At 41.5% G+C, this 25,208-nt stretch overlaps 1 protein-coding gene across 1 annotated transcript in view; it reads right to left on the reverse strand.

Moving 5' to 3' along the window:
• Positions 1-1,039: 1,039 nt before the first annotated feature.
• The window catches only part of TP53BP2 (tumor protein p53 binding protein 2), a 51,990-nt gene continuing 27,821 nt past the window's right edge, over positions 1,040-25,208 (reverse strand). Inside the window, exons 5-18 of the mRNA XM_053939038.1 lie at positions 22,213-22,314; positions 19,625-19,799; positions 18,064-18,245; positions 17,526-17,690; positions 16,889-17,126; positions 15,083-15,211; positions 14,538-14,674; positions 13,315-13,804; positions 12,167-12,948; positions 10,161-10,298; positions 9,424-9,557; positions 8,229-8,395; positions 5,041-5,240; positions 1,040-1,850 (exon numbers count right to left, since the gene is read on the reverse strand). Coding sequence (XP_053795013.1) covers positions 1,809-1,850; positions 5,041-5,240; positions 8,229-8,395; positions 9,424-9,557; positions 10,161-10,298; positions 12,167-12,948; positions 13,315-13,804; positions 14,538-14,674; positions 15,083-15,211; positions 16,889-17,126; positions 17,526-17,690; positions 18,064-18,245; positions 19,625-19,799; positions 22,213-22,314 — 3,081 coding nt within the window. The 3' untranslated portion in view covers positions 1,040-1,808. The remainder of the gene's footprint in view (positions 1,851-5,040; positions 5,241-8,228; positions 8,396-9,423; positions 9,558-10,160; positions 10,299-12,166; positions 12,949-13,314; positions 13,805-14,537; positions 14,675-15,082; positions 15,212-16,888; positions 17,127-17,525; positions 17,691-18,063; positions 18,246-19,624; positions 19,800-22,212; positions 22,315-25,208) is intronic.

Here is a 25,208-nt window from a genome sequence, read left to right on the forward strand (position 1 = left end):
ACAAAAGAAATTGCAACCTCATTTTTATGGGTCTGACAGTCTGTGCCTACTCTCATATAGCCTCTGGACAAAGGCTTTAGTTTAGTATCAATCCTCAGTACAAGTTCTGAAAACACTGCTTTGCTAGTATCTTTATATTTAATGTGTTTTACAGGACTTCAGGAAGAAAAGCTCATTATAGCTTGACAGTCTGGTTTTAAAAAGTGCTTTTTGAACAACATCCTGCATATCTGAAATTAGTTAAGAGATAGTATTGCATATCTAAACACCTGTACTCAGGGGTTCCAAGCCCCAGTGCTAGCCTAGTTAAATATTCTTTAAAGAATTTGAGTAGCAAGTACATGCTTTCAGGTGGAATCTTGAGTTCCTGTATCTTATTTATCTTCCTTTGAAATACAGGAAAGCATTTAAATTAAAAAAAAAAAAAAAAAAAAAGTAGAAATAAAGTTTGCCAGACTGTTATTTCTGCTGAAAATAAGCACTTTTTTTTTCTTAGAGATTGATACTATATACCCCACACCCAGCCTGTTGAAAGCAGAGGCTGTGACTGTGAGCCAATTGCTGCTGCCTTTAGTTTCCCCACCTGAGGAATTGTGTCCTCCTTACAAACTATTTCTTCCTTATGGGCACCTTTTCAGAAAGCAGTAGGACTTACCTAGTAGGAAAACACGAGCCTGCAGGGTGAGGCACTTTCTAAATACCCTTAAGGAATTAATTGCTCCTCCGTTAAATACTGTTCAGTATCAAATTATTGCCAAATGGAGAGATGGAAAGGACAGCTCTATAGGAAAGGCTTTATTTGGAAAATACTTGTACCAAGTTGGGTTTTTTTCTTAAGTATGTCCCTTAGTTTTTAAGGTTAACAATGTGTCACTAACAGATTCAGCTCAATTTTAAATGCAGAAAAACTACCTTGAATTGATGGGGGAGGAAGGGCTCACTTTAATACAGAAAGTAGCTGAAAGTTAGTGTAATGTAGAACAACAGTGTGTCTTACTGGTAACATTTCTAATAAAAATCACTATTAAAATACCAAGAGTTAAAGCTTAAGAGGAGACAAAAGTTTAATGATGGAGTAAACAAGTAGAGTAAAAACAAGTACATTGTCAAGGACTACAGAAAGTTTCTACACTTAGTCTTCAAAGTACAAAATACAATAAATACATGAGGCTCTTTGTAAAAAGAGGAATCTAAAACTACATTTCTGTTACAGCACACGATATTTTGAATACATAGAATTTCTAAGATGCTACAGCTTTTTTTAAAAGTTATTGCTTAATGGATTGGTCATGTGGTTGTTACTCTTCAGATGCACTTCAAGTTTTTTAGCTTCTTTTAACAAACATTCTGCTTCCAGCAATAAGAAGTTGGGTGCTGTGCACATACTTCAATTTCTCCCATTTGGAAAAAGCCTCGGGATAAATTTGGACGAAGCCAAGTTGTCTGTTTCACGATGATTCCTTCAATGGCAAATTCAAAAGGTCCTTATATTTAATACAGAAAAGAAGTGAGACTCTCTTCTGCCATGTCTGAAGACAACCGGGTGGGTACTTGAACATAATGGCTTGATTCGACCAGAGGCAGCAGAATTTCATTTGCTTGTAAGCATTATTTAATATTGTACAATGCCCTCATCCATTTGGTAATGCATCAATCCTTCATTTGTTTTCAAAGCACATTTTTCATAGCTTTCAAATAACATTGTCATTGAAATAAGTCTCATGATATTGGAACCAACACAAAATGGACTTTTTTTTGCTGTAAGTTATCCATGATTAGTACTTCAAGAATCTGGCTTCTGTACTATTTCATGCCAAGCTTCTTTGTCTAGGTTTAATCCTTGGATACAGCTGAGGGTAAAACAGAAATGAGGTTTAAAATTTTAGTACTTTAAAAGGTTACTTTTTTTAAAAGAAAAAATAAAGGAACAAGAACCCCGTCTCTTTGGTGCTACAATTCTAATGTAATCCATAGTAGCAAAAAGCATACTTATAAAAAACACCCAGGGCACTGATAAATATGAATTTAGCAGTCTTAGGGAAGCTTAAAAAATACCAACTGTGTCAGTACAAAAGGAAGGTATTGAACAGCACATAACTGAGTACTTTCTGCTCTACCCAGATGGATGGGCCAGAAAAAGCACATGGCTTTGTAAGTCAACAGGCTTCTGTGTTCAGTGAACTGTGGAATTGTTCTCTGTTTTAAAAATGGGACCAGAGAGGTGAAGTCTGGTTTGCTTTCTCTCACCCATCAGCTTTTATGGCAGTATAGCTTTGGGCAAGCTGGAAACATCTGTCTGCAGATGGACCATGGAAGTGGAGGAGCTTTGCTTTAGAGAGTGGAGGGGAGGTGGCCAGTTCCACTAGTGACCTGCCCAGTAGGAAACTGGTCCCTGCCAGCTTGTGGCCCCTGGGCCATGTGCTGCTCACACAGCCTGGCTGTGGGAAATGAATTTGTAAAGAATTCTTAAAATAGAAAGCTCACACAGTCTTGTACATCTGTATGCAAACACGGAGATAAGGTGTGTTGATTTCAGAACTAGATTGAACTAGAAACAAGTTTCAACAAGTTTCAAAATATGGCCTTGCAAAAAGACTAGATATTTTAGAGAATTAGAACTGTGAAAGATGCATTGTAGCAGGACTGTGTGGGGAAAAAAATAGAGGTGGTTGGTGTTAGAAGTAATAGCAGCATTGTGTGGCAAAAGCTAATAGGCTGAAAAACATTTATAAGGTATTGTAACCAGGAGATAGGTTGGCTTCTGATGGAATGGTGTTGAGTTTTACATCTCTTGTATCTCACTAATCATCAAGACTGATAATGGAATAAAATCTTTTAAAACACCTCTCAGTTACCCCATCTTTGTAAAAGCTGGGAAAACCTGGTCACACACAGGTGTGCAGGGAACAACTGACAGGACACAGCCTGGGACAGCACACAGCAGGGACAAGGTGCCTGGGAAGTTGTTGGCTTCCACTTGGAAGGGCTTGGGGAACAGCTGCTGTTCTGAAAAGCATGGCCACTGGCATATGAAAATAGGAGGCTATACTTCATCCAGTTAGGAAAGATGAATCCTTCATGCTCTAAATGGCAATGCAAGCTGTCTACATCACAGCTTAAAGCTCTCCTTAAAGCTGCCCCCTTCTCTCTTTACCCAGACTCTGGCTTTCTTCTTTTCTCAGTGACTAAGAAAAGGCCAATGACTTCACCACAAGTCTGTCTCAGCCTGCTGTGATTTCACCATTCTTATAGAGGAAGTCAGTCAGTTACATATCATAGCACCTGACAGTGTTCAAAAGACTCCCTTTGACATGACAGTGTTATCTTACTAGCTTAGGGAACTGGGGAGTCACTAAGAAGGGTAGAGCACTGATACTGGTAGTTTAATCCTTGTTTTTATTCAGTACACCTGGCTGCAAAAGGATAAAGCAACTATGATAAAAATAAGAATACATTAATCTACCAAATGCTTTCCTCTTAGGTGAACATCATTGACTAGAATTCAGCTGCTATATTAAGAGACCAATAATTGCTTTGGAGAATCACCACAGTGCCATTTCAGTGGCAGCACAAGAACAATTGAACAGACACAGGAGTGTCACAGTTAATTAATACTGTGTAGTTTTCCCCAGAGATTCTGTTTGGACTGTGTTGTGCTTACAAAGGTAAGTTTTGATCCCAGTTTAATCTGTGCTGCCTTGTACTTTTTTTTTCTAGAAGCACAGATGTTCCTTGTGCTCTTACACACCTGTGCTCAGGCTCAAAGCACAAGCCTATGAACAAGCACTACATGCACAATTCACCACAGGGCAGGCAAAAATCAAAAAGCTGCCATTTTAACCCTACTGTTCAGGGATGATGGCTGCTCTCAATTTAGAAACGTTTACTTCGGAGAGGGGGAAAAACTGAGCAGGAGTAGTATGTTAGGCAGGATTTTACAGTACATGGTGTGTAGGCCTGACCTGGAAATGATACAGACATGAAAACTGATTTTGCATTAGATACGAGTTGCTTTGCAAAATCCAAGCAGTTTAAGAGTAAGGATTATCTGCATGAGGAAGGAGGCTCAGCCTCTTTCAAGCATCATACATCAATCAGCTAAAATTCACAGTGGTTAATCTTAGAGAATGTCTTATCTCCAGCACCAGGGCAACTAGAATTGCAGAAAAAAGCTTAATGGAATTTTTATGTATGTGTCCATCTGCCATTGTTTTCTAGCAACTCAGCTATGAGGAGAAATACAGGGACATAATTGAAAGGATCTTATTAGTACACTGTTGTTTTTAATAAAAGGCAATACAAAGGGTGATGAGAGAAGGAGAAGCCATTCATGTAAGGCCTTGGACATATGGTTAAAGGTTACTTAAAAAGCACAGGAGAAAACAAAGATCTGCCTTTACTGAGCAATGTAATCTGTTTTCCAACACTAGAAAAAATGATAACCTAGATTTTTGCAGTGTTTATCTCCTTGGATCAAAAAGTGCCCTGTATACACAGCGAAGGACTCATGACTCACTCTTCATGCAAGTTTCAGTTCTGAAGGCCCTTTGTGCCAGTACATTACTTTTTTGAAACAGGGAAAATTCTCAAAAAATCACAGAATATCCTGAGTTGGAAGGGACCCCTCCAAAGAATCACTGAGTCCAGCTCCTAGCCCTACACAGGACAGTCCTAAAATCACCCCATGTGCGTGAGAACATGCTCAAGAAAATCTTATTCACACATCATGTTTAGATAAAAGAGGCTTTTTTCCTCTAAGGTGGTGAGACAAAGCTGGTATCAGGGCATGCTGTGTATAGCAGGGTGGTGATACATGTTCTTTTGGGCACCCATTAATTTGTGTTAAGTACCTTAAACAGAGGGTGTTAACCCACTCTGCCAAGGTATTCAGCTCCCTAAATAAAGATGGAGAATGTCATCTCCTTCCTATTGACTCTTAAAGCTGCACCTCGATGCAAGAGATCCAAGGAGAATACAATGCTGTGTACACTCCACATCCTGGGGTGGCGTTTTTTGGCTCTGGAAGCAGCCAGGACTCACCCCTAGCAGGTTTCGGGGCACGTAGCCCTCCTTGTCATTGAGCCGTGCCCACCACCACTCGATCTCTTCCTCATCCTCCCGGCGCAGGATTGTCATGCAGTCTCCTTCCTTCATGGACAGCTCGTCGTCGTTCTGAGCCTCGTAATCCCACAGCCCATAAATCACTCCTTTGTTCATGATCCCCATCTTCTCCTGCACTCCTGCAACATTGCAAACACAGAGCAGCTCAACTGAGAAGAAAATACATAAATAGAAAGGACAACAGAAGGGAAGACTCCTTTATTCTTACTGGAAGACAGTCCAGGGAAAAAACCCCAAAATTCCTACCTACTTGGCGCCATACTGCCTACTCAGAGCTGGCCCTGGAAGAAGTGGCCTTGTGAAGTTATTTACAGCAGACAGATTCCTTCCTTAAACATGCTCAAAAAATACAAGGCAAATGGGGAGAGCAGCACTGACTGATAAAAGGTTATATTTTTGTGTCCATGCTTTCTAGACCTAAGTGATGAGCAAGAAACTTTCTGTACTCTTAGTGCAATAGTAATCTCTTTCTCTCAGAGGGAGATAGCAATACTTGCTTGGGTTGACCCCCACTGTCATTTTGATGCTTGTGGTGTCATTTGCTACCTGGGTAATTTTATTTCAGAACTTTAAAGCAAGTTGCATCTCAGCCCCGAACCTGAGAGATCTGCCTGCTACTCTACAGCTGCTTTTGGTTATCTCAGCAGTTCTTCATTTCTAACACTACTTTTATTTTTTTTTTTCTTGTTTTAAACACTGCCTTCAGAAACAGAACTCTGTTAAATTATTTCCAGACCAAGATGTTTTGGAGTTCACACATGTGGCCTGCAGGGTTATTCAGAACTTGCTCATTTTACAGCTGTAGCCAGAGATGATACTCTTCTTTCGGTACCCATTTCCTCAGCCTCTAAGCACAAAACTGGAAAAGGTATCTCAGTTTGTACACCAGTTGATTTTCTCTTCCGTAATTATTTTAAAATACTGAATTCTACTGTGATTTTTTTTGGTTGGTTTTGGTATTTTCAGGAGCAGAGAGTACACTGCATACTGTATCACAAAACTTGTCCTTTCCGATTTCATCACGTGCCTATTACCACCTACATCTGCTCAAATCAAGTTCTTCACTTCTGCACACCAGCTCAGCACATAACATTAAATTCCTTCCAGTGCATGATAAGCTCTGTGCAGAGAAACTATTCCCTTGCTTTGCATTTGGTATAATTAGAGGTTTGGCCAAAGCTGTGCTCTGCTCCAGGTGGAAGGGAAGATTGAGCACTGAGCATCAAAGTAGATAAAGAAGATTCACACACTGCATGTGGTGTCCTAAAGGGGTGTTTGTAGTCACACCAGGGTAGTGGGGCAAACAGAGTCAGCACAGGCATTACATTTAAGAAAGTGAAAATGTCCATACTTAAGCAGCATCAGGCCTGTCATTTAATCAATGCTAAAGGATGACTAGTTTTATTTAAATCTACCTGTACCTCTTACTTGATATTGGACATCATTTGCAACAAAAAAGATTAGGTGAATCAATGAATTACACCAGGGTTTATTAGCTTAATAATGAGGTTAGAGGGCCAGGTTTTAGTGCAGTTCTGGAAACAAATACACATTCCCAAACTTCTTTTACAGAAGCAGTCTTAGGCAGGGAATAATTTCTTACAGTAACTACAGGCAAGAAGAACCAGTCTTAGCAATGGGACTAATTTCTGATGGAACAATAAGTTTTTGGCCAGTTTTTCCAGATTGAAACCACTGAAACTCTCTCTTGATGGTATTGGCTGTTCAGCTACCGAAGCCTTACAGTTCTTTCAGGACCCATGAAAAAGTGCCTCATAACACAAGAAGATTCCCAAACTCAACAGAAAGCAGAGTATCAAGTGAAATCACCACATGGCAGGCCATAAAAAAACCCCACAAACAAAAAGAATGGATTTCTTCATGCTGTATATAATGAGACCACAGACCTCCTTTCCACAGGATCTCATGAGCAGTTTACCTGAATTTAAGAATTAGACAAATTCCTGAAAGAAATCCTTCAAGAGCTGTTCAACGCAAATATACCATCTCTTAATTCATATCTGAATTAAAATCAGTTTAAAATATTAGACAAGTATTATTTTTTCACCTAATACTGCAATCTTCCTTGGGTATTTGGTGTCGATGACCCCCCTCTGAGTCTGGATACAAAACCAAATTGAATTTTGCTTAGCCTACAAATTTTGATGCCAGTTAAAAAGGCTTCCTCCCTTTACAGAGAAAACTATATATTTGGCACCAAATACACAGTTTCCAAGCTTAGTGAGGATAGCTGGACAGACTGTTTTGAAATCTCCTGGCTTAGGAGCAGCTTAGAGAAACTCAGCTCTCGCCTGTGCCACAAAAGCAGAAAGGCAGTTTTACAGCTTTTTCTGCTGTGTTACACTGCTGTTACTCTAACCTCTTGCAAAGAGATGACACACCAGCTGGTGCGTGCATACAAAATAGAGGAAAGTAATTTAAAACCTCATTACACACAAAACATACAGTAATGTAAAACCTCACTGACTAATACTCATCACACCCTAGGGGGAATTAATTTTCTCCATTCAAAGATAGTATCTCTGTAGCCTTACTATTTGAATAAAATCTAAACTTAATATGGGATTTCTTTTTAAATGCAAGTGAAGAAAAAAGTGAGGAAGGTAAAGTCAAATTCAGTGTTTACTAATATCCATCGAGGCAGGAACTTGGCAATACCTTTTCTGGTTCTAAGATGCACATTAGGAAATACTCATTTCAAGACACCAGGTAACAGCTATGAACTGCCTACTGACATATCCATACCACTTTTGTTTTCAGGTAAAAGAAGTTCTTATGTGGCAAAATTCACCTAACTGGTGTATCTCTCAATGCACATGCTTCAGTCAAAGCTTTTAATATAAAGAAACCTTCTGTTACTCAGATCTCCCTCCACAGGGTGAGTATTACAAAGTTAATGGAACTCATGGAAGTCCTCCATGGAACTCATTCTGTGACAGGAAGCTGCTGAAAACTTCTCTCTTTCCAAGACGAACGTGGCACAGGTACCTAACTTGAGTGCGCAACTCACCCCTCCTCATGCACAAATGAACTGAGAGGTGGCAGGGGAGCCCCTGGTGTGCTCCAGGACTCAGGATGGCACTCACCATACAGGAACTGGGAGCACTGTGTGTAGCCTTCCTCCATCTCCTCGCACTTGTCCGCAGCCGTCTGCATGTCGCTGTAGGTCATGGCAAAGACCGCAGCCCCCGACTCCACCAGGAACTTGCACACCTGCACGTTATTGCAGGATGCTGCACAGTGCAGAGGGGTCCTGCAAGGCAAGCACAGAAGGATGGCACTTCACTCCCACTGCTCACAGAGTGCTCACAGAGCCCTGGGAGCAAACAGTGTCCATGCCTGCAGGACCTGAGCAATAGCCCTGCCCTGCTGAGCGCTGCCCAGCACAGCACCTCACCCAGCATGTCAAGAGCAATTGCTTTTCACACGTAACAGGAGCTACTGAGAGCTGCTTGAGCCCTAAAGCTAAGTTTCCATACAGATCTTCAAGTTATTCTACCTTTCTGTAATCTATTAACATTTTAGGAACATTCATTAAGGCACTAAAAATTCAACGATTAATCAATATTGAAAACCCACTCAGAAATCTTCCTGACATCATGCCTCTTACAATCTAGATTATTACAAGATTTGACGTCGTGACAAGCACACATAATTGTGATAACCCCTTAGGTTGAGGGAGCACAAGCATCTTTATTCCGTTTTAGACCTCAAGCACTTCTGTTATAGGCAAAAATAACAGTAAGATCACTACCCCCTGCACCAGCCTTCCATAAATAATCTCCCTAGTTATTTGTAAAAAGGATTTGTAACACATTATCAGCTGCAAGACTTGCTTGAAGATTATGGTTTTCCACTTCATTTTGGTTTCAAGTTGGCTGATTATTTGACAAAGAACTGGGGAGAGTTTTCAGGGCTAGATAATGCCCAGAGCACAGGTAAGTTATAGGTTATCTCACAGAGGATATTGGGAATTTCAGCATAAGGCTCATTATAAGCTGTCTTCAGTATCTCAAAGAAACAGAGCAATTTCCTGACAACTGTGTCCACCCCTACAGTATTTTTTCATACAGGAAATATTGCTTTAATTTCCCTATTTTCCCATCTGCACAGTCCCATATGATGCCCCACAGAGAACTGCTGTTGCTCTGCTTTGGAAAGAAAACTCATTGCCAGCTCCTCAGGAGAAAAACAAGGGACATTCTGAGGGACTTGCAGCAGCTCCTGAGTCCTGACTCTTGTGGAGATCATCCATAAGGAGCCACTTAATGAAATCCTTACCATCCATCGCTGTCTGCAGCGTTCACGTTCACCCCAAACTGCACCAGGAACTTCACAATTTCCGTGTGCCCGGCACACACAGCGTTGTGCAGAGCAGTAATTCCTTCATCATTGGGCATGCTAGGATCTTCCACCTGGCCAGCCAGAAAGGAACAATCACATTCAGGTGAAACTCTCTGGAATAAACACCTCTTCTCATACAAATATCCATTTTATTATTCTGAAATATGAATTTGTGCCGTATTTCTAGGAAGGACACGAGCAAGAAGGCTACAACCACTACCAATTTTGCACCAAGACTCATATTTAAGCTTGCAGTCTTCCCTTTAACAGTGTGGTTCAGAGAAACAGGATCTTCATAAGTTACTAAAAGTACTTTCAATAAATTTCTGATATATGTTTATTTAACTGTGAGCAAAGTTCACATGGATTTTGCCTACCAAATTATCTGATGATATGCCAGACAGGGAATGAAACACTACATAAAAAGTGAGAAAAAAGGTGTCCTGCAAATTTATAGTCTTGAAACTAAAAATCCACTGTGGATTTAATAGACTTAAAATCAGCCTCCAAATATGATCACTTTGAACCAGTGATGCTTGTGGTGTCATTTGCCACTGGCAGGAGATTTAATCTCCTCAAGAACAGATCTAGGTTCTGCACTAGTCCAGAAAAGCTATGACTTCCCAGTTTCAACCAGGATTGGAATTCCTTGTCTCACAAATTAGCATTTGTACCTCATAAATTATTCTCTGCACAAGGTCAAACTCTCCCTCCAAAGATGAATCCAGAAGCAATGCCAAGGGATTGAATTTCACTCTCATTCCGTGGCCAATCCTTTCGGAGCCGGTCTTACGCAAATTCGTCCTCTTCCCCTGTGAAAAGGTAACACAAGTTACAGGCACTTTTTTTCCTGGAAAGATGATGAATGCAAAACTGCTTATTTGGGAATGGCAGCAGAAATTATCAACTAGAAAAGTGTTTAATATGATATTTATAGTATTTTTTACAGATCCCCAAACACATTATGAATATATCAGGTTAAGCATGTTATGAAAGATCTCTGCCTTTATCTCTGGACAAGGTCATTATTGAACTCTCATACAGAATTACCTTGATCAGACATCAACAGAGTAGTCAAACTACCAAAGATCAGGAAAAGATGCAATTTTTTTCTTGTTGTTTGGACAATTTTACCATTAACTCTCATAGCTGTCAGACAAACCAAGCAGCACCCTCCACAGAGTACACTACTTTAAATGCTGATCTAAAGTTCCTAACATTTTTCTAGGTATACCAGAGGTTAGCAGGAGCAAGCAGTGATGGAAAATGGTTTTGGGAAAATACAGAACCAAGTGCAGAATTACTTTAGATGCTCCCATTGATACTGGAAACCAAGTATTTCTATAGCTGAGTTTGTACCCATTCCTTTAGGAAACGCGCTCGCATTAGCTCAGCGCTCGCCCAGCTGCCTGGGCAGCAGCAATAACACTATTCATGAGGGTATGTAAATTTCTGACAGATGTCCAGGCAAAGATGACTAGAACTGACTGATATTCTGCAAGAGCAGGCATGTGGAGATACGATATTTAAGTAGAGATTCCCATGAAATGCTCTTCTGCCTGTAGATTTGTATGTAATATCAAAAGTAGAGGCTTTTCCAAGAGTGAGCCTGGCAGAACAACCCACAGATTTAAATATGAAATCAAGAAGTTGGGCTGGTTTCTTCTCATCATTGCAGAATTACTACAAAACCAAGCAGAAGTGAGTTCTCACAATTCAGGAACTCCTACCACTCAAGTTTCCTTGTAAAAGGGAGCAAGAACAAAATCTTTAAAGCATGAACACATGAAATGTCTACTCCATGCACAAATTACAAGGCTAAAAAGCACATTTAAATGTTTTACCTCCTCTGCACTGAAGTGATAGAGGAAAAAACCACTTTCATGTATCAGGTTATGAAAACTGTTATCAAAACTCTCCTTTATAGGTTTTTAAAGAAAGTCTTTGAGAAACCAAAAACATTAAGCATTTTTGTTCTGCAACAGTGAGATAACATCATACCTCACACAGATACAAACTTGCAAAATAAAATAGTAAAAAATGCTGCCTCCTCCCAGTCCCAAGAGACTCCATTTTGATGCAACTTGAGAGGAACTGATGGTAAATCAGATTTCAAAGAAATTCAGGAAACATTCAGTAGAAGAAGTACAAACAGCTGATATCTACAAATGAGTTTTTTAGATAGAAACTAAAGAAATCTGTTCCTACTTATTTTTCAAGAAAGGTACATTCAGATAAACAAATGCAATCCAGGATTAAGAAAATTAGTCCCCAGCTCATGCTAGCAATAGTGGGAAATGCTTGCGAAATCTGTATCTGTACCTCAAGGAAAAAAAAAATCAGCTTTAATTTCTCTTAAAAAGGAAGTAAAATCTGTGTGTAGGCAGACTTCTAGAAGGAAGAATTCTTTACAGCTCTGTAGAGTTTTACTATTTGTGTATTCCATTCAAAACTTTCCATTATGTCATTAATTCTAGGGACAAGAGAGACTTTTCATTACTGTCATGCAGTCTAGAGATAAAAGCATCACACAAATAGAACAGATACCAACAGAGACTGTTGCAGACTGTGTGACTGTTCTCCCACATCTGCCTGAACTCTACAACACAATGGACAAGGTTTATGGCAGCACTTGAGAGGACTTATTGACAGGGAACCCCAGTTGTAAGCTAATACTTACAGGAGGCAAGGAAAACTGTCCAGTAACTTCAGGAGGCCTCATATTGAATGAATCCTCTCCCAAACTCTCTGGTTCCCCTGATGGATAGGGAGGTGGTGGGTACGGAGGATATTCTTCCATGTACACCTCCAGTGGCAGTGGAGCTTCTAGGTTTGGCTCTTCTGGTTTGGGCTGCATGAGTTCATCACTGTCCGACACAGCTTCAGGTACAGGGTCCAAAGGTACAGGGGGAAGAGGAGCTTCACTCTGCTCTGCTGCTGTGCTTTCTGTCTCCTCAGCAATAGCTGCTTCTGGCATGGAAGCAGCCATTTCTTTTTCTGACTCTGTGCTTAGATAAGGATTTGGGATTTCCACTGGGCTTTCAGGACTGGCAGCTGATGCTGTCTGTTTGGAGGGATGCGAGGGAGCTGAGATAGTCTCCATTGCAGCCAGAGTGGTCCTCTGATACAGCAGCTTCTGAATGTTGGGGCCATTAGGCCCCTCTGGCTCAGTAATAGAGCTGCGTTTCTTCAGCGGTCTGGGCGCATTGGACAGCTTCTTCCGCAGCGCCTCCAGGTCGGCGTCGCTCTGGTTGCGGTAGGGGTTGGACAGGAAAGGCAGCAGCTTGGTGGGGCTCAGGGGACGGGGTATCCGCTCTGGTTCGTGGTTCTCATGAGCAGAGGCTGCTGTTTCCATCTCAGGCTCTGGGCTGCCTGGCTTGCCCTGGAGGTTGGAGTAGATGTTCTCAGTCTGCAGAAGCTGATTCTGTACCCCAGCTCCCGCCATCACAGGCTTGCCATACACTGTGGAGCAGTTCAGAGAGGGGTCGGGGGGAAACAAGTTTGAGTATTTGATCAACAAGAGAAAAACAACAAAAAGGTGAACCAGGTTGTGTATTCTTTGTGTAGGGCAAAGAAGCAGAGTACAAAAAACCTGAACAGAACTAATCTGGTACCCAGATAGACCATTGGTTATCTTGCAAACCCAAGACAGACATTCTGCACTTCTTGTTAACACTCTTACACAGCATGGAAGATCCACCTAAGATTCTTACAGCTGCCCTCACCCACTTAACTCCCCTAAAGAACAGCTTCATACCCACAGACCAGGTGGAAAGAACATTTATCTGAGGTTTATCAGACAAGAGAGGGAGAGAGCCACATACTTACCACTTGGGAAGTGTGGTCCTCTGGTCTGTGTCCTTGTCAAAGCACTCTGCACTGCCTGCTGGAAGTTCTTCCCAGGAGTCTGCTGCTGGGTGTACATGCTGTAAATGGAACTTGCAGCCACAGTCTGAGGCTTTCGAAATGGTGGCAGTGAAGTCTCTTTGGATGGCTGAGGAGTAAAAGGTCTCACAGCTGCTGCTGGGGGACTCTCCTGTTTGGAGGAAGGAAGAATTTGATCCTGGCTAGAGGAAGAACCTGCAGGAGGTACTGAAATTCTTTGCTGTATCTGCTGAGAAGGATGAGAAGGCTGCTGTGCCACTGGTTTTTGCTTGTTCCCCGCAGCTGCAATAGCCAAAGGCAGCTTCTGCAGGTTTCCATCCAGCTTTGTATCAGCAGGTTGCAGGTGACTGGCTTGACCAAAGTAAGGCAAGTTTATCTGTTTTGGTTTAGTGGGGACAGGTGGTGGCACCTTGGTTACATTTTTATTGGTTGTCTGAAAGACAAAAAAAATCATTAAGATAAAACAGTAAAACATGATTTAGGAGTTCTGCTATGAAGGACCAAAGAGCCTCAAAGTATCTTATGTCTACTACTTCTGTAATAAGGTTTACATCATCACTGAAAATAAGAAGAAACTGCTTGAAACATTTTGTCATCACTGATATTTTTAAATACTTTGAGCCAATTCTCTTTAATTCTTTCTGTAACAGGTATGTTTAAAACAGTAGCAATGGCAGGGCAAAATAATTTCTCTAGAGATATCAGACCCTCTGTTGGCAAGAGGTTGCTCTCTAACAAAGCACCTCTCATCCCCAGTTGTAGGCTAGTGCACCCCTACCTGATCAAACTGTGCCCTCATGCCAAAATTTAGGTGGAAAGGTGCTGCTATCAAACATCTGAAGGACAGTGTTGCATTAAAGAGTGAAACAAGTATGTAGATGATTTTGAAAAAAAAAACCAAACAAATGTGCAAATGCCTCTTTGTGTCTTTGGGGGAAAAGTACACACTCGTACAAGTAATACAGCCACAGATTCCCAGCACAGTGACTGTAGAGAATGATTTGGAGTAACCAATTGCCATTAAAAGCCTAAGAGAGTTTTCTTCTCAGAAGCAGTCTTTTAAAAAAGCTGGCCTCAGTGCTTCTCAGAGCTTTCTGCCAGCCACATTAGAAGAGCTGTGGGTAAGCCCTGGTAGATGGAAGCAGCAGCCCGGGCTCCCTGCATACCTGTGCTTCCCGCAGGAGATCCTCGCTGCTCTGGTTCTTCCTCAGCGTGCCCAGCCCAGCAGACTGGTCCACAGAGTCAAACATGGAGAATGGACGCACCTTCTTCTCTCTGTCTCGTAAAAAAGTTTCTCCTTCAGCTGTTGTTGAAGAGAGAGGAGACAACTTTCAAAAGGGATGGCACAATTGTAGGGGTGAGAGTCCTGCTGCGTGCAATATTTACCACAGTGTATGCAGGGGATGCTTTTGGCATCCATCCTATCTCTGCACTAATGGCCCCTGGGCCTGTCAAATACTGAATTATGCAAATTCAATAGGGGCATGTAAGAAGGAACTAGGATCTTCTTCACCACCTGATGCAAGTTGTGGGTTTGGTTTCTTTCTTAAAAACCCTGCAACACCATAGCAAAGCAATGGCAATATTCTTTGATTTTTTTTTTTTTGTGCTTTCAAATGAATTCTCAATTATTTACTAAAGCATTTAGAAGAGAGGTATCATCAACTAGATTCTCCGAATTTTAAGATTAGCCAAGCACACAAGAACATACCTTGTCCTTCACTTGTCACAATTCCTTTTCCTGAAGTCAAGGCTGATCCTTGATTGATATGATTGTCTGTATTTGAACTACTCCACTCAGGGGCAGATGGGGAAGGTTTTGCATTGGGGATCACAGAACCTAGGAGAGAATAAGTGGAACAGATTAAGCTAGAATAGTAGTTTTTATTGACTTACCACAAATATTTCTTTTTTTCTGTTAGAGCCAGGTCTAGCCAATGTAAAAGTATCACATAGAGGTTAACTGCTATAAAACCTACCATTAGAGATTTTCATTTGTTTGTTTTAAAAAGAGAATGCAAATGAAGCTCAAGAACAACTACCAAAAGCAGCAACAAAACTCTTTGTCATAGCACAAATCTGCACTTAAAGCATTCAAAAAAAAAATGCTTGATTGGCTTCTTTCCAGTTAGTAGGAAACTTTCCTTGAGTATCTGTGCCAAGTTAAAAGTGATACAATGTTAAGTATAAAAAGATACATTGTGCAAAGAAAAACAGGATGGTTTAAAGCATAGACAGACTCTGCCAGGTATAGCCAAAACAGGAGAAAAATCATCTGTGTGTTTAATGTGCACCTAGGGTCTGCATTAAAGACCTGTGATCTTTACATTCACTGGAGTAGACATCCAGATCTGCAAAAACCACTAAGAAAATGCTTGCAATCTCCTATTAAGTATTTCACCAAATTCTCTCTACTAAATTCTAAATAACTTAAGTAATGTTAAATTCAAACAGTAATAATAAGCAGCAGCAGAAAATTTCATTCTGACAAAGTACCAAAAACTCTCTCTAGGAAAGCAGTCCTTTTGTCCAAATGCTAAAAATAAGAAGTGATATTTTAGTTCAAATAGCTAACCACCACACATTCCTCTAGCAAAAATTCAAATTTTGTGTGGTCTAGAGCTTAAATTCTACTCCAGTAGTTTTAGGATCAGCAAACCAAATAAAAAGAAACAATCCTACATTCTCCAATACAGCAAGTGACACTTGCAACAGCTTTTGTGCAATGGTTACTTCTGCCAGAATTGGAGATGGAGGGAGGGAGATATAAAATAAACAGAACTATTCTGCAAGCTCAGTCTCCATTTCTTGCTTTTGGGAAGATCAGTGTTTCTCTTCTCTCCCAGCTGAAAAGTGAGTCTTCTCCCAGGATAGCACAGAAGAGATATTTACAACTCTCTAAAAGTTTCTTTGGACTTCTCTTACTGAACTGAACTGCCTCTCATAGGAGAAAGCCACAGAGAGAAGCCAACAAATCTCCATTAACTCTCCAAGTAGGAGAGGCCAAACCTCACTCTTCAGCAAGTCAGTAACTTCACTGCTATTTCTGCACTACAAGCAGCCACCTCCTTTGTAAAATTTGTTACATTGGTTAATCCTTTACACGTGTCATTTCCAAAATGCACCATCGGAATACTTGGCATTGCCAGTTTTTAAATCCAGGCTACCAGGTTACCAGGTATGTACTAAAATAGCCTATAGAAACTCAAACACACTGTTGGATAGTTCTTAGGGGAACTTTAAAATAAATAATTACTTTATAGAAAAATCCTCCTATAGTCCACACTGTATGACAACTCAAAGTGCTCACTGATAGATTCACTTCATTTTTAACACTGAATCATAGAAACTCAAGTATTCATAAAATATATATTCACTGGTACAGGAAAAATTGCAAGTAACAAGACTGACATCTCAAGTAACACTTTGCTTAAAACAGAACAAAACATCAAAACAGAGCTGTTAGGTAGGAAAACAAAGCATGTGTGGACAAGAAATATTAACTGTAAGCTATTACCTGCAGGAGCTTTAGCTTGTGAACTGTTCCCAGCTCTCATATTGGGCAGTGTTTGTGTTTTCAGTGGCCCATCAGGTACCTGCAAAGCTTGTGTCCCATCTGAAAATGCTGGCTTCACCAAAAGCTCAGGTCTGGAAGCAATACGTGGCATAGTAGAGGACTGGATATAAGGACCTACTGCTGCGACTCGGCTTGGAGCAGAAGCCACCGGCTGTGGTAAATTGCCATCTGAAGAAACCTTGGGGGAAAAAAGAATACGTAAAGAATTTTATTCTGCAGTATCCATTCATAGAGTTTGTAAAAGAAGTAAAAAAGAATAAAACAAGTAGTGATACTCCAGTATCGAAAGTGCTTTTTTGAAACAGCTCTGAGAATTATAAAGCTGAGGTAGTAATAGCAAAAAAAACCCCTAAAATAAAACTCCACGACAACATAAGACTTCTTGTCTGTAAAGAGTAAGTAGGTTAACACTAATGTACCATGAAAAGGACTTTAATAATACAAGACTTCCACTACATATGGATAAAGACAACAAGTCTAGCATCTCATCAACCCTTCCCCCAAGCAAGTTTTTACTTCAGGCTGTACAGACAAGACACAGAATTAATGTTTTAGTTACGAAATAGCCCACACTTACTGGTACATTCTCTTTCTGTTGCAGAGCTGCCTTTTTCTTCCACAGCCGCTCGCGCAGCTCATTAACACGCTTATCCATGACTGCCACCTCCAAGTTGCGCTTGTTCAAACACTCCCTCTGTTGCTGCAGCTTGGCATTCTGCTCCTGGTTCAGTTTGTTCCTCAACTGAATAAATTCACAAAGCAGTGGGGGAGGAGGGGAAAACAACCAAAATAAAAACAAATTCACTTTCAGGATCGAGGACAGGAAACCGTTGGAAAGAGAAAAGCCTTCTAAAAAGTCAAGTCATGTTTTCCCTCCAGAGGAAACTTTGGTTAGTCTCCAAATTTTGCAGAAAGGAAAGGTACAGACAGTGTGTGCTCTTTCCCCTCTTTACCTTAAACCCAGCACAACTACCCCTCCATCCTCAGCATACAGGCTGTCCCATGCAGCCCTGGCAGGAACAGGAGCAACAGGATTTCTTTCAAACAAGGTAAGAAACAACCCAACCAACTTTGAGCCCAGAGGAGCTGAGGGTCACGGGCTGGCCTCCCATTACCTGCAGCTCCTTGTAGAGGCGGTCGAGCTCAGCTACAGCCGACTGGTTGTCGTGGTAACCATCAATCCGGCCGTTCTTCAGCATCTCCAGTTGCCTGGTGAGCTCCTCCACTTTTGACACTGCCAGCACCAGCTCGCGCTGCTTTTGCTGGAACAGGCTGTTCATCTGTTCAATCTCCTCCACTGCAAAGAAGGGCAGAGCACAATAGCTGCCCTGAGAAACAGCCCAGCGTGGGCTGCTTCCAAGGCAGCACTTAAGGAGACAGAGAGCACCCTGCCGGCCTCCAGAGCAGGGCTGCTCAGCCAAACCCACTGCCCTGTCACACCAGCTCTTCCTCTGAGCTCTGGCAAATGCAGGCTCACTAGAATGGTTATGGAAATTTGGTCTACTTCGAGAGAACTTTTTTTTTTTTAAAGCTTTCTGAAGTATTGAAACAAAACCACAATGCCAGACTAAATTCATCTGGAGAAGCCTAAATTCACTGAATGCTGAATTCAGCAGGAAGACACTCACTAAACCACAAGACATATTTATGATATTTGGAACTCTGAATTTAGGTCATAAGAACTCAGTGACAAAATACCCAAGCTGTCATATTAAACAAAGACTTCAGAGGGCTTTTTCAGGTCTATTACAAACATCTTTCATCAGCTGCTCCCACTGCTGAAACTGTTCTATTGTAGAATGAAGTTTAAGGAATCAGTAAGAATTCAAGCAAGTACCAAAATCAGACCTGCTGGGGATGGTGCAGGAAAACAGATTCACATGCTCCAAGATCTTGTATTATTCCACCATCCTTCCAAGCCTTAAAACATATGCTTATTTTGTGCAACAGAACCTAAGCAGAAAAGGGATTCTCTGACAGAAAAACACTTATGCTTTAACCAAAATGCTTCCTACTAAAACAACATATTCGTGTTTTCAGTTGAGTCAGGCTGGAAATAAATTCTGCACAATAGAGAGGATGAAAAGGTAGGCAGAAGAATAAATATTTATTTCAGACTTAATATTTTATCAACATGCTGAACCATAAACAACCACCCAGTACTATAGCAAGCAAGACCTTGGTCAGATTCACATAACTAAAAAGCAAATATGCAGCCAGTTTGGCCATTAGTTACCTCTTGCATAGAAGGTAACTTGGGTACCAGGCTAAGCTTTGTTATAGGCCAAGAAAATAACACTCTAAATGTGTAGGGTATTGACATCAAGGATGGGAAAAGTTACTGTGGTGCACAAAGGTATTCAAGCAAGGAAAAAAACTACACTGTAATTAAAGAGCAGACATGCTAGGCTCAAAATACAGGGTGCTCTTACAGGATATTTTAAAATATAGTAAGAAAATATATTTTGTTCTAGGTCAGTCATGAGTTTTCTTGGTAAATACAAGAGTGAAATTAAATTACTGAAGTGAATGATTGAAGTGAAATTATTAAGATTATCACCTCCTGGAATGCTGTAAATAACTCCTCTGAATCACTGAAATCACCAGAAATTTTTTACTTCTAAGAACTTTGTTTCATGAAAAATCCCAGGCTACTTTCCCTAAGCAGCAACTCACCTAATTTCCCATTGCTGAGTCTTTTTTGCTCCACATGACCTTTCAATGCTCTCACTTTCTTAAGTTTGGCTTCTTGATTCTCAGCAATTTCCTTTAATCTCTTCAGTTTTTCCTGTTCAGCTGCTTGCTGTTGCTGTCGCTGATCTTGCTGCTTCAGGAATTTCAGGCGCTGCTCCTGCAGTCAAGACAAAGATTTTGAAGTCTAAGAAAAATTTTAGCAGTCATGTTCCAAGACATTTGCTAATTTGATTTAATCACTACTTGGGCTCTTGAGTTACAAGAGCTAAGGACTATTTCCTCTCCACCTTCTCCATGCTGCTTGTACTTTACGTATCTCTATCATATGTCACATTTTAAACAACTAAATCATGCTGGAGAATATTAGACATTCTTTAGAAGGTATTCCATAAATTACTGGTATTTTCCATTACTATTTTGTACTAGTTCTGCTAAAACCTCCTTGAGATGGAGGATGGCTGCACACCAAACCTCTGAAAACACACTGGTCTCCTAATAATGATCACCACTATCACCACTCAGATAATTCAAGACACTGGAAAACCCTTCCAGTGACCTGGCCCTCATTTAAACAATAGATATCACCTTAGTGGAGAAGATCCTCTTTCCTTTAGAGAGTAAAATAATGTGTTATCAGTTTCTACATGCACATGTCTAGTTTAGACTTAGAAGAAACCATGAGACCACTAGATCATCTACAAAAAATTCCTCTAAATCACTGGCTATTATACATGGCTTCCAGCTCTGGAGATGACAGGTTGCTCCAGAGGAGTAGAACTAGTGAGACTTTCCCAAGCATCCAAGACTACCACTGCTTACTAATATTAGAACTGCACACTTTCTCCAAAAAAACCAAACCCACAAAAGAAAAAAAAAAGTCACCAGTCAGATTTAGAAAACAGGGATTCTTGTACACTTGGAATAAAAAAGGCAGAGCAGGAAAGTGAGCTTGCCTTCTGGAGAAAACCAGGATCAGGCAGCACCCTCAGTGTATGCACTACTTTAGAGTCACTCCCACGCAGGAAAATGTCACAAAAAAAAAAAAAAAAAAAAGAGATTACAGCTCGTGTCTAAAAAGAAAGTGTATTTTTCCTCCCTCAGAATCTATTTTTAATATTGCATCAGATTTCAGAAGGCAGGAAAGAGGCAATGGAAAGTCACTCTGAAGAGGCACCTAGGAAAACAAGTTTGTTCCAGGCAGGCACCGAAATGAAAAATCCTACCAGTGGGACACTCACAGGGCTACTCTTCTTCAAGCCACAGGCAAGCACCTACCCAATGGGTAACTCTCCAGACTCAAACTCATATTTTTATTTTTTAAATCATTTAGAGTAAAAATAACATTCCTGTTTCTTGTGACTACAGTGTTATTTATAAGACCAGGGTGCATTGCCATCACCTGTGAGGGAAACAGAAGCTGTGACAGTTTAGGCTTCTCATATATAAACACATCTCACCTGGAACTGAGAAGAGGGCAAAATTCTTTGGCCAATTAAACAAGGCAGCATGGGTACTCATTGTCCTGCTACATTTCAGGTGAAACCTATCATCACTTGGTTGACTGGCCAATTTCCTGCATATAGTTGCATCTGTTCTCACCACAAAGCAGAAAAAGTTTTATTACCTATTTTGAGAAGCCATAATACCACTTAGCAGGTGCTGCAGAGCTATTAGAAAGCCATGGCTTGAAGCATTTCCCTGAGATACAATTATTGAGGGCCAAGGGAACTGAGCAAGGTACTAAACACACAGACACACACAACTGATCTCAAAGGGAGAGGGAGAGAGGGTGTGTGACACAGGAAAAGTACTGAGTGCAGATCCTCAGAGCAGCCTTCTTCCCCAGCAAAGCACATTCTGAAATCCATGGGAACACCCACCCAGAGAGATGAGCCCTCTTCAGGACAGGTTCACATTGCACAATTCTCTGCCAAAAGCAGCATTTTCTTACATTTTCAAGAGTAATGTGTACCAACAACACTCAAGCAAAACATGAGCTCTGTGCCACCATTCCACAGATGCATTCAGAGTATTTTTCCCCTATACAATTCAGGAACACCCTGTGTGCTTCCATTAGCTTTTCTGTTACTGTTCTGCAAGCATTTTATAAATCACAGTCCTAGGTTACTTTTATCACATACAAGACATCTCTTCCAGCCAGCTGCCCCAGAAAACCAGGCACACTGAACTCTTATCAGGAGAAGGCAAGACAGCATGACAGGACAGCAGAGACAAAAGCATTGTTCAGTGATCAAACTGGTGAATTGCTGGTCACCACACGGAGCACAAATAGAGCTGACAGAGCCACCGGGATGAATGACAATATATTAATGTTATGTGCCCTATCCTTTCAGTAAGCTAAATGGTCACTTCCATCACTGGCATTATTTATATGTTTTACAACTGGCTATTTGCATACATTGACTTTCAAATTTAAAAACAGGCAGCCAAAAAAAAGGAGCCCTCTGTTTAGAGGGGGTGAAAAAATCCAATTCCCCAGTCCTCCCTCCACTTCACATGACTATTACTACCTTTGTTTCTGGCTGTAAACAATCTGATTCCAAACTCACCTTGTTAGCCAGCATTTGTTGTTGAGCCTCAATTTGTTGCTGCTGGCGTGACGCCATATCCTGAAGTTCAGCCAGTGTCATATCCATCCTTGGTGCACTTACCTGTCAAAGAAAACCCAAAGCATGTTAAGTCTAGAATTTTTAATTTGGCTAGCACTTAATAGAGCTACTGCAGAAAAGTATCATAAAAGTATTTCAAAAAAACCCCAACTGAATAGCCAATAAAAGAATTAGAGAGACACAGCATCTCCTCATGGTAAAACAATAAACAATTGTAAGCTCATATGCATGTGCAGCCCAATCCAACAACTCACAGAAAATGACATATTTTGGAACATTAATGTTTCTAGCAAAATCCCAGCAGCATTTTGAAGAGGCATTTCAGAGCCCTTTATAATTCAGCTCAGCATGAATCAGCTTTGACTGACTGAGCCCAGAATGCTCAGCATGTGGCAGGATGGATCTGTGCTCATAAGTGTATCACTACAATTTGAAGCACTTCCATGTAAGCTGAAGAAAATAGAAAGTTTAAATATGGCTGGGCAGGAGGGAAAACACCACTCTCAGACAGCACTATTATTGGTTGTCTGTTCAGATATTTCCTGAATCTAGATTCAGTCTTACATCCCTAATATTATGGAGCAAGAGTGACAGACAATGGATTCAGTGCTAAAACAGTAACTGGTGTCAGCTTGAAATCTGGAGTTAGGGATCTCTGACAAAACTGCAAGGGAAAAAAAAAAAAAAACACCCAAACTGAAATAATATGAAAAATTTCTGATGAGAGTAGAGAATGCAATATGGTGCATTTGTGGCTCTGAGATCACCTCTACAAGCACTGCTATGGCAGCCAACAGATCCTGGTGATATCCTGAAAACTGAAAGCCAGGATGGTAATTGCTAGAAGCTTTGTGTCTGTTTTAGAGCAGTCATGAACAACATTTCCACAACAGCCTCTTAGTTTCTTTCCATGGTACTATTTGCACCAGTATCTCCAAAGAGGGAAAGTGTCCATTTCCACTATAATGGTAATTCTTCCAGAGGCCTGTGGATGCTAAGTGTCATGATATATTCACTCAATGCCATTTTGCATTTCCCAAGAGTTTACGAGGTTACTACAAAAATCAGTCCCGTTGTCCAATTCAATTCTCTCCAAGGTGCCATGTCACCACAGAATCTGTCTCTCAAGGCCCCATTAGACTTTTGCACTGGCCTTATGGGGCTGCTAAAGGGTGAGGGGGTCCTGCTGAGCACTCCCTGGCTCTCCAGTCAAGGAATTAGTTCCTGGATGGGATTACAGAGTCTCAGTCGGTGTGATATTGCTGCCAAGGCACTGTCCTGGTAGCAATTGTCACTTGCTGGTCTTCAACTTGAAACAATCCCACAATGAAGGGGTCTTTTTGTGTCAGGCAGGATGGATGTCTGATCTCCTCTCTATTCACAGTAGCTACAGCTAAACTCTATCAGTACCCCCTAGGATCCTTGAAGTACCCTCTCCTGAGGTAGATGATGCCTAGGGTACCAGGGGCCTCTGGGCCAGTCACAATGGGGTGCTTTTGCCACTTGCCCCCGTCAAACTCATCTCAGCCTCTAATGGAGACAACTCCTGGCATCCTGGCATCCCCAGTCACTCCAGAGATCCAGATGGGTTCTGCACTCCTGTGCCTTGACGGCATCAGTAACACACACCAGTTATCTACTACAGCTTTATACTTGTGTGGATCTGATGTGCCAGGACATCGAATCCACACAGTCCAGTGTGCCCAGTCATCCCTTTCCTCCTCCTGGCCAAAGGACAGGACCCTCTAGTCCTGCTCCTGGTCAGAGTATTCTGGCTGACCTTGGTGATGCCAGAGCAGAATTCCCCTCACCATGGTTAAAGGAGGTAATTTCAGTCCTTTTATGTCTGGGAGATCACTGATTGCCTTCCTGTCTCTCTGTGGCAACCACACTGTCTTGGGTGACCCCTTCTGAACAATTCTTCCCTCCCATTTCACAGACACAGGCTTGCAGCTTAGAGGGGGGTTCACCAGTGAACTGGTGGGAACTGCCTCATGTCCTCTCCCTGCTCACACAGGAACAACCAGAGCTCCTTACATGGCCTATTCTTGGGGCTTCCCTTCCCTCTGACTGGGGCAGGAGAGGAGCAATCTCTTGGGCTGCCCCTAAAATCTGGGTGCTGGCTCTAGGGATGTGGAAGTACCCAGTTTCTCCTACATTTCCAAGCCAGGAGGATGCCACCTCTACAGTTGGTCTATCCATCTGCAGGTATGGATAGACCAGTGCCACCAAGATGCTGAAATATGATGGAGGGGCACTCTGAACCACCCTCCTCCACACAGCCACTGTGTAAGGGATGTCCCCTGGATCTTTAGGGACAGTGTCACTTTTTAGATCACTATAGATGACTTCCAGCACTGCTAATTCTCTCAAGTACTGGATACCTTCATGCAGTGGTTCACTTTCCTGGAAATTTACAGGATGTTCCTTAAATGGATACCTTGTCCTTATGCTTGAGAGAAGCCAGGTCCAGAAACTGCAAATTGGTCTCTCTTTTCCAATTCCTCTTTCACTTTCCTGATCTCTGGTGAGGGATCCCAGCTGTTGGGCTTTGTCACCTTCCAAGAGCTGACTGTCAGCCCCATTACCCCAGCACTGAAGCAGCCAGGCAGAAATCTGCTCATGTGGCTGGCAGGTGTAATCTTTTCACAAGTCTTGAAGTTCTGATGAGGTCAAGGACTGAGTAACTTCATCTTCTGTTTGATTTGTCTCACTCCTTGCAAATTTCTTTTTTGAATGACACACTTGGGGTTCCTGCCTCAACGACAGTGCTCCGAGTACTGAACTGTGGCTCACAGGCCAGGCCCCAGTACAGGGTGAGAGGCTGCTGGTTTTCACTGGGGTAGGCAAGGCACCCTTCTCTCAGCTGACATGTCAGTTTGCCAGGGTTGATTGATAACCTGTTCAGGTGTAAAGTGCCAGGCAATGGGAGGTGA

This window comes from Vidua chalybeata, chromosome 3 (assembly GCF_026979565.1).
Source record: "Vidua chalybeata isolate OUT-0048 chromosome 3, bVidCha1 merged haplotype, whole genome shotgun sequence".
Classification (NCBI taxonomy): domain Eukaryota; kingdom Metazoa; phylum Chordata; class Aves; order Passeriformes; family Viduidae; genus Vidua; species Vidua chalybeata.